The 15,898-nt window shown below is 44.8% G+C and overlaps 1 protein-coding gene and 1 long non-coding RNA gene across 4 annotated transcripts in view; one reads left to right on the forward strand and one right to left on the reverse strand.

The window, feature by feature from the left end:
- Positions 1-814: 814 nt before the first annotated feature.
- STK38 (serine/threonine kinase 38) lies at positions 815-15,127 on the reverse strand. Of its 3 annotated transcripts, none has more exons than XR_004500276.1 (14): positions 14,085-15,127; positions 11,550-11,601; positions 11,283-11,405; positions 10,669-10,752; positions 9,833-9,956; positions 9,289-9,443; positions 7,652-7,754; positions 7,035-7,096; positions 6,370-6,487; positions 5,891-6,014; positions 5,097-5,192; positions 4,755-4,849; positions 2,231-3,942; positions 815-1,095 (listed from the first exon to the last, which is right to left on the reverse strand). XR_004500276.1 is itself a non-coding variant. In XM_015650651.3 (13 exons), the coding sequence occupies exons 1-13, from the start codon at positions 14,240-14,242 to the stop codon at positions 3,812-3,814; spliced, it is 1,425 nt and encodes a 474-aa protein (XP_015506137.1). In that variant the 5' UTR covers positions 14,243-15,127; the 3' UTR covers positions 815-3,811. The 3 variants fall into 3 exon arrangements, 1 of the variants encoding a protein (XP_015506137.1); XR_004500275.1 differs by having other exon boundaries at positions 1,196-3,942; XM_015650651.3 differs by having other exon boundaries at positions 815-3,942.
- LOC117245533 overlaps positions 15,118-15,898 on the forward strand; it is a 3,607-nt gene continuing 2,826 nt past the window's right edge. Inside the window, exon 1 of the long non-coding RNA XR_004500277.1 lies at positions 15,118-15,390. This is a non-coding gene — a long non-coding RNA (uncharacterized LOC117245533). The remainder of the gene's footprint in view (positions 15,391-15,898) is intronic.

A 15,898-nucleotide genomic window follows, 5' to 3' on the forward strand; every position in this document is an offset into this window, starting at 1 on the left:
GTTTTAAATGTGGAGTAGGAGAACAGGCAGGGCATAGAGAGCTACAAGGTTTTGCTTCCTTGCTTCAGTAAGTAAGCGTAGGTTGTGATTCTGAAGTCTTAGGAGTAGTTTGGCACCAGAGCCTGGTTTGGCAGGGAAGTGTTCCCACCATTTGGACTGAGAGGACCTCAAAGCTCACTTCACCCCCACACCTCATTGCAGTGATGTTCTAAAGGCAGCACAGACAATGCTCCTTGACCCACAAACTGCAGCATCTCTAACAAGCCCCAGTATTTTTGGTCAGTGCTGTGAAAAGTGATAATTCCATCTACTTATCTTCACAAAAAACATCTTTGGAGCAGGTCTGGCTTTCATTTCTGTCTTCAGCCTTGGATGTACATCCAGGCTTCTCTTGGTGAAGTTTGGGAAGGGCAATAAGAGTTCAAGCAAGGTGGGATTTGTGTGAAAACCTCAGCACTGTCCCCTATCTGGAGCGGCTACAAGAAAAGTGGAGAAATGCTCTTCATCAGAACCTGGACAAGGGGAACGGCTTCACACTGCCAGAGGACAGGGATGGATGGGATATTGGGAAGGAATTGTTCCCTGTGAGGGTGGTGAGGCCCTGGCACAGGTGCCCAGAGCAGCTGGGGCTGCCCCTGGATCCCTGGGAGTGTCCAAGGCCAGGCTGGATGGGGCTTGGAGCAGCCTGGGACGGTGGAAGGTGTCCCTGCCCAAAGCAGGGGCTGGGAATGGATGAGATTTAAAGTCCCTTCCAACCCAAACCATTCCAGGATTCCCTGATTCCTGTTTGTAGAACATAACATCCCAACAAGAGTGTGTTTACTAAGAGGATTTTATTTACACAACACAATGAGATCGCTCCATTAAAAGTTGACTACACCTGCCAAATTGTACAGTGCAATTTTGTAACAGCTTTTAAATATTTACAGAACACTTTTTCAACTTCGAGGTTAAGGCAGAGTCAGGGCACAGTGATAAGAAACATTTAGTGCAGCTTTGTGCTAGGCATGATACAGAGATGAACTGGCAGCATAAGGTGTTCAGATCCATTGGAAATTCAGATTGGAATTACTTCTACAAATCCAGCAACTGCAGCTTAAAAAAAAAAATAAAAGATACTAAAAACCTCAAAACACAAAAAATGTAAAAATGTTTGGCTACCATGGGAGATGTAACAGTCATACAAAATCCTTACTGTTAGCAGTGAAGTATGGATCCTGGGAAGGAGACACTATAGGAGATGCTTTTTTCCCTAATGTTGATAAAAAACTGGAACAGGATGCAGGCTTACAATGAACCTGGGATACAGAACCTCCTGCTGCAAAGGTGTGTCCAACAGAACTGGGTTCAAAGACGTCCAACTTTTGCTGGAAGACAACAGGAATGAGGTACCCAACTGCTCCTTGTGCCTTTGAAAACTTCACCTTGGACTCCAGTGCCACACCTGAGGGGTCCCACTTCAAACACAGCACTAAAAATGCACAATACACAGTACTAGAGAGTTGTTTTTTCACAGCAACTTAACTTAAAATTGCTTAGCTTCTTCATCTTTGGTATTTATAAATAAAAATGCTGGTCCCTTTCAGTAAAGGGCTAAGAATGCAGCTATTATCTATAATCATTTGTTCCTAAATCCACAGCAGCTTCAAAGGATTTTGACTTTCATTTTTATTTTAAGGCAGTAATTAAGCTGTTAGAAATTGAAAAACAAAAAAAGGTCTTAAATTAATTCCAATGGTTTATAAGGCAACATTTTCAAATGGCTAGAAGAAACTGCAGGATAAGGATGGAACTGTTTGAGAAGTTGGTATCAGTCCTTGCAAAGTCAAAAGGGAGCAGATCTAGGGATGAGCTGATGAAAGCCTGATCCTGTAAATCATTCCTTCCCTGAGCCCATTCATCCGAGTGAGCCTTTCTGACTACAGAGATCCTGGGACTTCTAATTAAGGCTAGTTTTGCATTTCAGCTTGGTAGGATCCAACTGCTGTCTGAACTGCTTATGGCAAGTCAGAAACTTGTAGGACAAGTACAAAAAGCACAGGGGTGGTGAGGGGAGGACCCTGACGAGTTCTGTACAGTACTGGCAGCCCCCCACCAGTCCTTCAGGATGGCACTCAAGTCAAGAGACATCTAGGTAAACATTGCCTAAAAGCACCTATATAAAAAAAAAGTTCCACTACAAATCCATTTTGTTTCATTTTCTAATCAAGAAAGTCAGGACTAAACAAACCTGGAAGCCTTTTGTTTTCCTGTGAGACATCACTGGAGTTTTGTCTTGTCTGTACTCCGGAGTTAGTGTTCAGCACCAAGAGAAGTTTGCAGGAATCCAAGACAATTTGAATGGAGACACACTTGTAAAAACCTCACTGAATTGTATTTTAATTGTAAATTTATATATATTAATAAAATTGTAAATTCCAGGACTGGAACCATGCAGGGCTGAGGGTTAATGCCACCTGCCCCTGGAAGTGCAGAGTTAACTACAAACGGGCACAAAGTGGAGCTTGTGGTTGGGAAAACAAATTAGGAAGAGCTCAGCTGAGGCAGAATCCTCCCTCCCAAAATGCTGTTGTGTTCTGAGAGAGGCTTAGGCAGGGAAAGGCACTTTGGGGCTCTCCTGAAGAGACCTTGATCAGAACTGAATGTACTTTTGTAAATTAGAGTAGGCAACAATCAACAAGTGGACACGGTGGGTTCCACTGCCCCAAAAGTGACCCCATGAGGCACCAGCCGTGGAAGCCTCTGGGTAGAGATGGTACAGCAAGAGCAGCTCTGTGAGGGAACACCAGGCAGGCCTCCATCAGCAACAGTCTGATCCTGTTCTGCTCAAAACCAACAGCAAAAAGGCCACAGAAGATGGATTTTGGCCTTTAAACCACTGAAGATGCAGCAGAGCTCAGAAGTGGCTAAGAAACAGCAGCAGACAACCTGAGGAGCCTCAGGGCTGGCTTAACTCTGCTCAACTTGCCCACCAAGGATCAGCTTCCTGGAATTTCCCTCCCTCTGCTCTAATTCCAGACCCACTTGTGTGGCCAGCTGTAGTTTATCTGCATTGTTTATGGATCCATCCTGACATACAGTAACCAAAAACTCAGCATTCAATAGAGGAAATGGCCCATTTCTCCTCTATTTAGGAAAGAAAAAGTGTTGCAAAATCTTTTAATTTAGAAAAAATATTAAATGGCTTGAGGGTCACTTAGTACCAGAAGTAAAGTGCACCAGAACTGGAGGCCACAGCGACAGAGCTGAGAAATGCTATTGAAGAGGCTTCCAAGGAACGTTATAAAAACAGCAATACAAAGTAAGGTTAAGGCAATCCGAGTTGTGTCCTTCTACTAGACAGTTTCCTGGAGAGTTGTCTGTCTCAAGCTTCAATTATTGCTTTGTTTCCTCTCTCCTGGAGTCCTCAACTACTGGGCAAACAGTGCTGGCAGAATTGGCAGAGTGAGTTTGTCACTTAATGCAGGACTGGATGCAGTCACAGAATCCCGTGCTTTGCAATGCCAAAGGGAAAGCTTGCTCTCATCTCCCCAAGGTTTGGACAGTCTGGCAAAGAATATAAAAAAAACCTTGCTCCTGAAGCAGCAAAAGGTGCTGGCAGCAGAGATGATGCAAACATGGAATTTTTCAATGGTGCAGGAAAAAAAATCCTTAGTAACAACCAGGTGTGTAACAAAACAGGGTCCTGAAGTCTTCTCCAAGAATTGATAGCCCTCAAGTTTTCTTTAAAAAAAAAAAAGTTCTTTTATGGGTATAAACCCAAAGTACAGCAACAGAATTCCATGGCTCAGAAGTTCCAGGTAAAGCTGTGTTACTTCCCTCCTTTCATATAGGATGGAATTGCTCCTCGGGCCGTCAGGCCCTCGAAACGCTTGTAGGTGTAATTGATAAAAACCCAGTCTTTGTTCTTGTAGTCAGTCTCTGGGTGGTTGCTTGTTGCCACTGGGAAGACATAAAAGAAACAGAATTATCCTCTGGAACTGCAGAGTTTATATTCATACAAAACACTGGATGAATGTTTCTAAAGGAAAAAATATCCTAAATGCAGGATGCAACTTCATGCTTCAAACCCAGGAAAGAACTGCTGGGACACAGGACATGGCACAAGCATTTAAAGCTAAAAGAGGGTAGATTCAGACCACAGAAAGAAATTTTTTACAACGTGAGCTGTGAAACACTGGCACAGGTTGCCCAGAGAGGTGGTGGATGCCCCAGTCCCTGGAAGTGTTCCAGGCCAGGCTGGACAGGCTTGGAGCAACCTGGGATAGCAGCAGGTGTCCCTGCCCACAGTAGGGGGTGGAATGGGATGAGCTTTAAGATCCCTTCCAACCCCAAGCAGGCTGGGATTCTGTTTTTAAACTCGTGGAGCAAATGTGTGACTATGCTGTGATCCTTCAGAGATTCACACCAAAACAACTCCTTCAGTTCCACTTCCTTACCCCTACTCCAAGTGCCAGCAGGAATCGGCACCGAGGGGAACTTGCAGCATTGGGCTCTCCAGCCCTGCTGAGGTTTGAACTTTCTGGAAGCTCTGCTGCCTCTGAGAGCTGCCCTTTCTCAGGCAATTCCCACATCATGTACAAGGCTGCATCTCCTGGAACCCAAATTCCAGCTTGCACTCCCTGCACCACAAGGCTTCCAAGCTATTTGGTCATGATAAAAAAAAAAAAACATCTAGTAAGATCTAACTAACAGGAAGGATTATTCTACAGGAGAAGAAGAAGGTTTACACAGAGAATGAAACAATCACTTACCTGTTGGTTTAAGGATATCAGATTCTGGAAATTCATCAAAGTTTGAGGTATCATCAATGCTTTTAATTTCTATTGAAATCGCAGCAGGTCTCTCTCTGCCAAGAAGAGCAGATGGAGCATTGAGATTTCAAAGGCAGACAAGCAGGATTCAGCCACCTTCCATTTCTTAACAGAATCAAGACTGAAGGTACCTAAAACCTCAGCAAGCTTCAGGTAGAGAATAGAATGCTCTCACCCACAGCTGGATATGACAAAAGCCAGTCAGCTGCTCTATGCTGCAGACCAGGGCTGGCCTGAGCAGTCCCTAGAGAAGAGCAGTTGCTTTTCTGCAGAGCATCTTACCTGATGTGCTCCCAATCAACCCCTTCAAAGAATGGGTTACTCTTTATTTCCTCCACACCAGATGCACCAATTCTGTGCTCCCATTCACAGCAAAATCTGGGATGGAAGGAAGAATGAAAATGAAGGGAGAATGAAAACAAAAGCATTCCATGCAGAAATGGAACAGCTTTCTGAACTGATACTGCTGTCATTTCTTAACATATAAATGGAGCTGACTAAGAACTTCCACAGCAAAACCAACACACAAAGTTATGTATAGGAATGTTGTGTCCAATGCCACAGTTAAGATGTGCTGTTCCTTCACAACAGGATAATGTGACCTTTCTATTTCAGGACCAGAGTAGAGCAGAACATATAAAGCCTAAAAAGCCAGACATTTATATTTCTGTCCTGAGAATAGATACTGAAGTACAAATGAGTCAGCAAGCACTGGGATACATTTGTATGCTCCATTGCATACAAAGGCAAAATCACTGCTGTTGCAAGAAGTCAGCTCTGTCAAAAGGGTTGTGTCCTTCCATGAGAAGCTTGCAGGCAAAATAAGGAGCAGAAACATTTTGCCAGAGCAGTAGCACTTCCATGGGAGCTCCTTTTTAGCACAGTTTAGTCAGGGAACCACTAAATGGCCTGGGAGACAGAAGTATTTGACAAGGGAGTTCAGCATTTGATGCATGTGTGTAACAGTTTGTAGCATCAGGGTTTTTCCATATGAAACAAGCCATGAGAGGCACAGAATACAGAGACAAGACAAGAAAATTAGAACTGCATTAACTGGCAAACCATGGGGCTGGCACCTTAAAATAAGATCCTTTGCTTTATCAGAGATTGGAACCTCTGGAGGAAATGTCAGGGTTTCCTTCCAGTTCATCACTTTCTTATACGTCTCTTGAGGAGTCTCGGAACAGAAAGGTGGGTAACCTGAAAAGAAACAAAGATACAATCTTGGATCAAGCAAAATTTATTCCTGAAATCATAACACATCTCAGAGACCAGGCAAGGAGTGGATGCTCTGAGAACTTGACCCCAATCACAGAAATAGGCTGCCCAGAGCAGCTGTGGCTGCCCCAGCCCTGGAAGTGTCCAAGGCCAGGCTGGACAGGGCTTGGAGCAGCCTGGGACAGTAGAAGCTGCCTCTGCCCATGGCAGGGTGGCACTGGATGAGCTTTAAGCTCCCTTCCAACCCAAACCAGTCTGGAATTCTGGGATTCTATGAATACAGCTGATGTCCAGCTCCACCATTCCCACCTACAGCCCTGCCCTGCCTGTTCCTTACCAATCAACATCTCGTACATGATGACCCCCAGGGACCACCAGTCACACAGCTTGTTGTATCCAGTCTGCATAAAAACCTCAGGAGCAATGTAATCTGGAGTTCCCACCGTAGAAAAAGCCTGGAACAATAACATCAGTTATGCATCTGCAGGGAAAACTGCCTGACATAGACATGGGAACTTACACAACAGTGGTTATTTTGAGGAAGACGCCAGACTGTCTCTGAGATCCTTTAGCAAAGGTGTTTAAACCCTTTTTTCCAAGATACATAGAGACAAAATCAACATCTTCATGAGAGAGAGTCTTAAAATAACATGAAGAAAACAGGGAAAGGTATTACTGTCCTGGAATGGGTCACCTTGGAATGGGTCAGCAGCCCTTTGTGAGATTGGAAGTGGCAAGAACTGAAAGTTTTGGCTGGGAGACTTCAGATATCCCTGTAAGTAATTATGGCAGCGCTATCACTAGCACATATGGCACCAGCTGTTCAGCAGATGGATGAAGGACAAACTAAAGTAATTCCTCTTCTTTTTAAGAAAAGCCTGAACCTTTTCCTTTCAGGACTGTCCAGAACTCAGATACATTGAAAACTTCCATGTAAACCCACGTTCCATTTGGACACAACAATGCAGCAGGAACATTTCCAAGCAGGTGGAACCCACTCACCAACTGCCGGCGATTCCTCTTCCAAGTCTCTGCTTTCCTTTTGGAATTCATGTTCTGGAAAGCTGAAGGAGATTCAACAGCTGTGACTGAATCCTACTGGTCACCCAATATATTTTAACCCCAAACTATTACACTAAAGATCTCATTTAAGATGTGTGTCAATACCCCAAACCTAAACCTCTCAGCAACTTCCAAACCTGTGAAATTTGGGCAACATCTAACAGAGCCTTTCATTACCAAACCAAGATTTCAGGGTTGATGTAACTCCATGATCCAAGTTATTCCCCTCAAGAATAATCCTGGATACTCAGGGACTGTGCTGGTTTATTAATTTCAGTAACACCTGAGATCCAGCCAGAAGCTATTAACTCAGTGAGTTCTCATTTTATTACACATGCAAAGGGCTACAGCAGAGTTTGTTTCAGAGACAACTTCTGGAAATGAAAATGGGTTTAAAGTAATTGAAATGATTTTTAGTTTACAGAAAATGAAAATCCACCTCAAGATGTAAAGTTGATTATTAGACTCTTCACTGCAGCCAAACCCTCACACTGAAAGGAGTTGTTTCAGGACCCAAGAGCAACCAACCAGATACCCTTTGGAGCCAAAGAACTTACTGAAGTCACTGGGAAGACTGTGATTCAAGTTCCTGTAAAATTCTGTCCTGTGGGCTTTCTTCAGCCCAGTACACAGACCAAAATCTGACAGTTTCACGTGACCCTAGAAACAAACAAAACAAAACAAAAATGCAAAACCAATAAAAAACATTAGCATAGTAAATCACAGCATCAGCAAGGTTGGAAAAGAACCCAGCAGCACCATCAACACCTCTAAATGATGTCCCCAAATGCCACATCCAGATGCCTCTTGAACACTTCCAGACATTGTGACTCCATCACCTCCCTGGGCAACTTACTGCAATGCCTGACCACTCCTGCAGTGAAAAAAAAATTCTAATATCTAATATGAACCTCCCCAGCACAACTTAAGGTCAGTTCCTCTCATTCTTTCACTTGAGACATGGTTGAAGAGCCTGACCCCCACCTGGCTGCACCTTCCTGTCAGGGAGAGCAAGAAGGACCCGCCCTGAGCCTCCTTTTTTCCAGGCTGAGCCCCCTCAGTTCTCTCAGCTGCTCCTGGTGCTCCAAACTCTTCATCAGCTCCATTCCCTTCTCTGGACATGCTCCAGCTCCTCAGTGTCCTTTGCCTTTCTTGTTTAAACCTAGCACTGTATATGTACAGGGAATGAAGCCATCAATACTTCCACTGCTACTCCACAGAGAAAGCCCAGTGACAATTTACTTCAGGAAACCTCTGCTCTGCAAGTTCCCAACTACTTCAGGGTGAAAGGAAACACCTCCAGAGGCAGCTGCAGTCCCTGGGTTGTGTATTGGCCCCAAGAGATTAAAAACACCCTCAATTCAGTGAGTCAATCTGTCCTGGTGCATAATGTGACCACACTGACTACGTGCGATTTTTAGAAGTGTATACATGTAATATACCTCTTCTTCAAAGTCCTAAATGTATTCATGTCTAGATGTAAACATTCTGAATTGGACACACTGCTTGGAGAAGCTGTGGCTGCTCCAGCCCTGGAAGTGTTCAAGACAAGGCTGGACAGGGCTTGGAGCAACTTGGCACAGCAGGTGTCCCTGCCCATGGCAGGGAGTGGAACAGGATGAGTTTCCAACTCCTTTCCAGCCCAAACCAGTCTGGGATTCTGCAGTAACTCCAACAGAGCATTACAATCTTGATTTTAGGCAAACTTGGAGTGAGCAATAGGAGGACACTGAAACAATCAAGATTTCTGCAAAGTGCCTGCAATAACCAGGTAGCCTGGCCAGCCCTCAGGACTACAGCCTGATCCCAAGGGAGATTTTCCATGCTCAGCCTGGCTACTGGAACAGCCACATCCTTCACATTTGGTACAACCAGAACTGGCAAGTGGGAGTGGAACACATGCAAGAGGAAAGGGAAGCAGCTTTGCCTAAGAGGGAACTGAAACCACATGCTTTAAACTGCATCTGAAATAGCCAAAAATAGTTTAAACAGCTGTCAGAAGAGCTCAAGGTCTGAGTGGAGCTGGGGTCTTTCCTGGCTTTTGGGGATTTTCCCTGGCAATTTGGCAGATATGCCCTCAAAAGGGCTAAAAAAAGAAGCACCATCTTCTTCCACAACTGTCAACACCCCTTCAGGTCAGTATGAACAATCACAAGGCCTCTTTGCTCCTCCTCAGCCAGTGGGCAGCCCATACCTTGCTATCCAGGAGGAGGTTGTCCGGTTTTATGTCACGATGGATGAATCCCAGCTGATGGATGGAGTCAATGGCGAGCACGGTCTCGGCGATGTAGAACTGAGTCTCCTCTTCTGTCAGAGTGTCCTTCTTCATCAACAGCGTCATCATGTCACCTGGAAACCCCCCAGAGGTGAACACATGGGCTCCACTCTCACTAAGTTTGAAGACATTTATAGAAAAAAGCTATTTCTGCTGCATTCAGCTAAAACCAGCAGGTTAGAGGTTGCCTGACCTGGATATGCTGTGGCTCTACAGACAGACAGGGCATAGCAAGGGTACGAACTAGAAGAATATTAAAGCCAAGTGTAAACACCTGCAGCTCAAACAGGAAACCTCAAGCCTGCCAAACACCTCAGTGCCCTAAAAAGCAGAAATCTTGGTCCCTCCCAAATGTACAGTACAAACACCACCGCAGGGCAACCACGTACTCTAGTCCCAAACTTTGTAATGAAGAAATTATTCCCCAAACAACAGGTGAGCAGCCTTTGCATTCCAGAGTTACCTCCAGGCAGGAACTCCATGATCAGGTAGAGGTTTAGCTTGTCCTGGAAACTGTAGAACATCTTCACAACCCACAAGCTGTCTGCCTCCACCAGGATGTCCCGCTCTGCACGGATGTGGCCAACCTGGACAGACACGGTCCATTGGATCAGTTTTATTAAAGGCATTTATTTCACAGGCAATTCAACTATTGTTCTGAACAGCATCAAATACTGGAAGACAAAAGTCAAACTTCTGCACAAAGGTAGAAACACTGTCAGAACTTCAACAGGTGGTTGATTACATACATATCTTTCATACCTATTATATATACACCTAGTAACCCTATACATTATATAAATCCTATATACAAAAATCTCAGTTCTTTACAAATATACCTAATCATTAAATCTCTTGTTGAAAACACAAGAGCTTCATCCCTGTGCTGAACAGGTGACTGTCCCACATCAGTATATATCCAGAAGTACTAGCAAATGAAAGCCTTAAAAATGTTAAATGCTGCTGCTTTATGTCTCTGAGTCTGAATTCTAGCAGTTGTATCTCTGATATTTATATCTGATCCTGTAAGTCAGAAATGCAGCAAAACACCAGCCTTGAAGTCTGCATTGAATCATTTGCACAGGAATTTGTGTTGAAAGAGCCCACTAGAAAAGAAGTCCTTGTGAATTCAGAGATTTTTCTGACTTATTTCCTCTATAAGAAAAGATGTAAAAAAAAAAAACAACCAGAATTTTTAGCTACTAAACTAAAGCACAGATGCTTATTCCTCCTATGCACACACCACAGTGACCTCCCAGAGTGACCCACAGTACAATTCCTGCTCGGGGTGTTCCTCACCTGCTCCTTCTCAAGCATATCAGCTTTGCGTAGGATTTTCATGGCATAAACGTGCCCCGTGTCCTTCTTCTGGACCAGGCGCACCTGGGGGCACACAAAGATTGGATCAAATCCAGCATTCCCAGCACAACTCATGGCAAAGTTGGGTATCAAGCCCTTGGCTTCCATCTCATGAAATCATCTCAGATTATAAAACACAAGAAGCATTACAGTGCACAGCGATGGCACAAAGTCCTGCTAATTAATGCTAAGAGCAGCAGTTATTTTAACAGAGAGGATGCTGATTCACACCTAAAGCAGGTGCCAAAGCCCCTTCTCTGAAGAGACTTCGCAAGGGCCCTCCGTGTCTCCCTAAGTCCAGCCCCAGAAGTTCACCTTTAAAACCCACTGCAAACCTGTATTTAGCTGTCCATCAGGTCCTTTTCAACATCATTCCATTTCCTTTAAGGCACAGGATGTCTTGAACCAGCATTTAGTAGGTAAAAAGTAACTGCACATGACTGCTGAGGTAAAGTCAATCTATGGTTGTTACACTTACCTTTTGCTTGTATAAACCCAGCAAGTCTTTAACAAACACCAGAGCCAGTTAAAACACAATTTTTTTCTGGACTCACCTCTCCAAATGCTCCTCTGCCTATTACTTTTAGAGACTCAAAGTCCTCCAGTCCAAGCCTGGTTCTCTTCAGGCGAAGGAACTCGGTCTCCTTTTGTGCATGTGCCGACCTCCTGATTCTTTTCTAGAGTTTAAGAGACCCCAGTGAGAGTTCTGCAGGTGGGTTCCACAGGGACCACAGCAATTCCAAGGAAAGATCCCAGATCTCCATTTAGAAAAGAAAATTTCTGGTATTTAACCATTAAGGTAGTTTTTCCATATTCATTACCTCTTCATCTTTTAGGCCTTCTTCTTCCATCATTTGTTCTAGTTTCTTTTGTCTAGACCAGAGACAAATTAGAAAAATAAAGGTTGAATCATTAACCTTGCTTTTTAAATCAAGTTTTAAAAACACCAGGTTGAATCATTAACATTGGTTCTTAACAAGGTGCACATACCCACAACCTCTGGTCTGTGCCACCAAGTTACAAGTGTAAAGATGTACAGGAGAGACTCAGGAAATTAATTTTGTAGAATCTACTATCCAATTTTATAAATCCAACCTTACTCTCTATGATTTTAATAAACTAAACCTGCCTTGAGTTTCACAAGTTATTCAAGTGTAGATTTTTGCTGTACACAAATACAAATGGAGAGATCTGGGCTCTGTTCTTATCTCTCTGACAGCTGGGCAAGTCACTTCAGGTCAGGGCCATAAGAAGCATTTAAACACCAAAATTTCACTTATTCCAGGGAAAACTGGTATTCAAACACATTTTAAATTTCTCTGCATCTCAAACTATTAACATGCAAAATGAGAAAAGTTATTTTAGATTTCCTAATCCCTGAGATACTCAAAATAGTTGGGAAGAGGAAACCTGTCTGTACACGTTCTCCCTCTTAAAGAATCAGAAATATTTACAGCCTTATTACAAAAGGATTATTTGGAAGAAAAGAAAGGAGGATGCAGGACTTTGGAAGGGGAATGACTTCAGGGGACACTTGTAATGATTATCCTCTGGGAACTTTTTCCCAGTGCCAGTCGTATTAACAGCTGGGCAGTGGTTTGGGACATTATAAATGTATTAAAAAATTCTTTCTCTTTCTGCAAGTCATTCTTTGCAAGATCCTCTTCCTGTCTCCTGGGGCTCTCTGCAGCTGCTGTGACATGATAGTATTTGAGGTTATCACTTCAAAATTGGTCACAATGAAAATGCCCTTGCTCAAGCACCACTGAGCCCTGCCCGGTCATCCCAATCCACACTCAAAACAGAAACACTGTAGTAGCAAAGTCTGTGCAATAAACAGAATTAAATGGGTCAGCAGGACTGAGTGATGCCAAAGCCACACTGAATTTCCCCCAAATATCTCTAATAGGGTCAAGGTGCACTTCAGGGTACAGTGTCAACACCATTTAAACTCCAAATTACACACACACAGACATCTGTTGTTGCAAAAAACATGTAACTTATAAAGTCCAGTCTGTTTGTTCAGACAAGGTCTTGAGCCTAAACAGAAAAAAAAAAAAAACATTGACATTTTGGGAATACACAACAGTGATCATAATAAGTAAATAAATTTTAAAGGCAAGAGCTGTGTGAAGAGAAAGAAATTAATTAAATGAGAGGTATTTTCTGTCTGAACTGGACTTCAGTTTCTCTTTACTCATTTGAAACTTTGAAGAAAATATCTTTGCATGTAAATATTTATTTCTGAATTGCTTCCTCATTTCTGCAGCTCTTGTACTGAGCAGGCATTGGGGAGCTCCTCAGGGAGCTCGTTACAGGTTTGGCAGTAAAGCCAAACCCACACTGAACCACTTTCCAAATTCTGGTTATAGACTCCATGGCAAGCTGGGAGAACAGCAGAAGTCCCAGTGCTACAGCTTGAGGATATTCAGCAAATTAGAGGGTTCCAGCTGAAGGAAAATCACACAGCTCAGTCCAGTCCTTTGTTCTAGTGGACTGGAGAACTTTGAGAGGTGCCCCAGGTGCAGTCAGTCACAGGCAGCACTGACTCCTCACAACACCCCCTCACTGGCTCCTTGACTGTCTTCCTGTAAGTCCTGCCCATGGATCAGGGCAATCCCAGCAAAACACTGAGCAAGGATTGGGAGCAGCCCTGGGAGAAGGACTTGGGGGTGCTGGTGAGGCAGAGCTGGACATGCCCCAGTCCAGACCCCACTGAGCCCTGGACTGAGCCCCCAGTGTGGGCAGCAGGGCAGGGGGGATTCTGTCCCTCAGCCCTGCTCAGGTGAGACCCCACCTGCAGAGCAGCCTCCAGCACAGGAAGGACCTGGAGCTGCTGGAGACAGTCCAGAGGAGGCCACGGATGCTCCGAGGGCTGAAGCCAAGCTGGGAGGGATAGGAATGGTCAGCCTGGAAAGGAAAAGGCTCCAGGCAGAGCTCAGAGCCCCTTCCAGTGCCTGAAGGGACTCTTGAGAGAGCTGGAGAGGAACTTTGAACAAGGCCCTGGAAGGACAGAACAGGAGGGAATGGGGTCCCACTGCCACAGAGCACGGTTAGAAGGGATATTGGGATGGAATTCTTCCCTGTGAGAGTGATGAGGCCCTGGCACAGGGTGCCCAGAGCAGCTGTGGCTGCCCCAGTCCTGGAAGTGTCCAAGGCCAGATTGGACAGGGCTTGGAATAAACTGGAATAGTGAAAGGTGTGCCCATGGTAGGGGGTGAAATGGGATGAACTTTAAGGTCCTTTCCAGTACAAACCAGTCTGTGATTTCATTATTTTTGCTTTGAAAACGAAATTCGTTCAGTATAAATTTTGGCTCTTATCCAGTATGGAAGGGAAACAAGAAGGATTTTTACCTCATCTCTCGCTCCTCGTGCTGGGCAATGAGGTTGCTGTAGAAGTTTTCCAATGTCACCTTTGTCATGGTGACTCTCTCCTTGGTGTGGTTACTCATGGACGAGCACGGCGTTGGGCCTGTCATGGCCATGGCTGGTAGGAAAGAAGGGAGGAACATCAAACATTATAAATGACAAATAATCCTCAAGCACGAGCCCAAACCCATTAACTGATGCTTAATCACAGAGTTCAGATTTTAACAACAAATATCACCAGTCTAAGCTAAGCAAGGAAAAGTCTTACAAAATAAAAGGTACAAGTCAAACTTCCTGTTTTGAACATTTTTGATCTGAAATTAGAGGGAAGGAAACTTAAGAAACTTTGTGCCTCAAAAACCACATTTTCAGCCAGTAGTACAAATGTTTATTGCTCCCACCACATTCTATCTTTAATGAATGTTCAAAATTCAGGAGTATGACACTGAAACATCTAATCCAGAAGTTATTCTTCCCATAAACCCTGCAGAAATAATTCCACCAGTTGCCTACTGGCTCTTCTGCTGTGAAATTTATCTAAATCCTGAAAGTCATCCCAATAAGAAAGCAACTGAGGAATGAGTGAAAAGGGCATTTAGTTGCCCTTAAACACTTTTACTAGATGTTTTCTCATGGAAATTTGGCCATATCCAGAGAATCGCTGCCTTTGAGCAAGTTGTCTTTTAAAAATAGCCAAAAACTCAAACCCTAGTGAAAGTATCTGACATATTTATTTCCAAGAAAAATATATGTATTTTAATATCCTTTCTATTTCTGAGAATACAGGATATAAATATTGGAGTGTGGCACCCCCAACCAGCAGCAGCTTCAGTATATTTAACACCCCATCTCTATTTCCTGATGTGCATAAAAAAACCCCAAAGATTTCAAATGTACAACTATGCATCTCAAACTAGGGCAAAACCTGGGCACCACCTAACTCACTGTAAGATAACAGAGTTTTGCAACTATTACTAGAAATTGCAGACAAAATAGGTGAGACACTTCCCCTTTTTTACAACCCCGGGTGCTGCCAACACACTCGAATCACTCTTTCTGTTCATTTTTTTGCAGATTTTACGAGGCATCACCACGGGGCCCCGCAAACCACCTCCCTCCCAGACAGCAGCTACGTGTGTGCTGCCTCTACAAGTTCCTCGTGGGACAGGAGCTGGTGAAGATCTCCAGCTGGGTGACTTCTGAGATGGAATTACGTCTTTGTGTGAGGTGGAATCATGGCTTTATGGAAGAGCAGCTCACAGTGCCACACACGAGTGGGGGTTCACACTGTGTGAGTATCCCTGGTATGGGGTTACACCCCCAGAAGTGAGTGGTTACACTCCCTGAGCTGGTGAGCAGGAGGTGTAAAAGCCATGGGCGGTTCTCACTTCCTAGAGAACAAACCAGGAAAATTATCTGACAGAATGGGGTGCGGGGAGAAAACGGAAAAGGGAAGAAAAGAGAAAGCATCCGTGCCAAACCACCTGTTGGTGTTCGGGGCCCTTTCCACGGGGATGGGCGCTCAGAGCCCAGCGGCCGCCCCGGGGGCCGCGGACGGAGCGGGGCTGGATGCTCCTCTCCGGGGCTCGTCCGGGGAGGTGGCACCGGCACGGGGGTGGCGGCCCCGCGGCCCGAGCGGCGGAGGGGCCCGGCAGCATCCCCGGGAGCGGACAAAGGGGGCCCGAGGCACCAGGAGAGGAGGAGCAGGGGACCCCCGCCGGCGCCGGGCCCAGCCCGCGGGACGGACCCCGGCCCGCAGCGCGGCCGCCCTCAGCTCCACCGGACCTGAGAGCTCGGGC

This window comes from Parus major, chromosome 26 (genome assembly GCF_001522545.3).
Source record: "Parus major isolate Abel chromosome 26, Parus_major1.1, whole genome shotgun sequence".
Lineage (NCBI taxonomy): Eukaryota > Metazoa > Chordata > Aves > Passeriformes > Paridae > Parus > Parus major.

What these genes read in the sequence shown, in the direction of transcription:
- STK38 (XM_015650651.3), bottom strand. Translation starts at nt 14,242, where the DNA reads ATGTTCCTCCCTTCTTTCCTACCAGCCATGGCCATGACAGGCCCAACG. An exon ending in ACCTCCTCCTGGATAGCAAG is followed by an intron (nt 7,755 to 9,288) that starts GTATGGGCTGCC and finishes GTTTGTTTCTAG; the next exon opens with GGTCACGTGAAACTGTCAGA. An exon ending in CATGTACGAGATGTTGATTG is followed by an intron (nt 6,015 to 6,369) that starts GTAAGGAACAGG and finishes GTTTCTTTTCAG; the next exon opens with GTTACCCACCTTTCTGTTCC.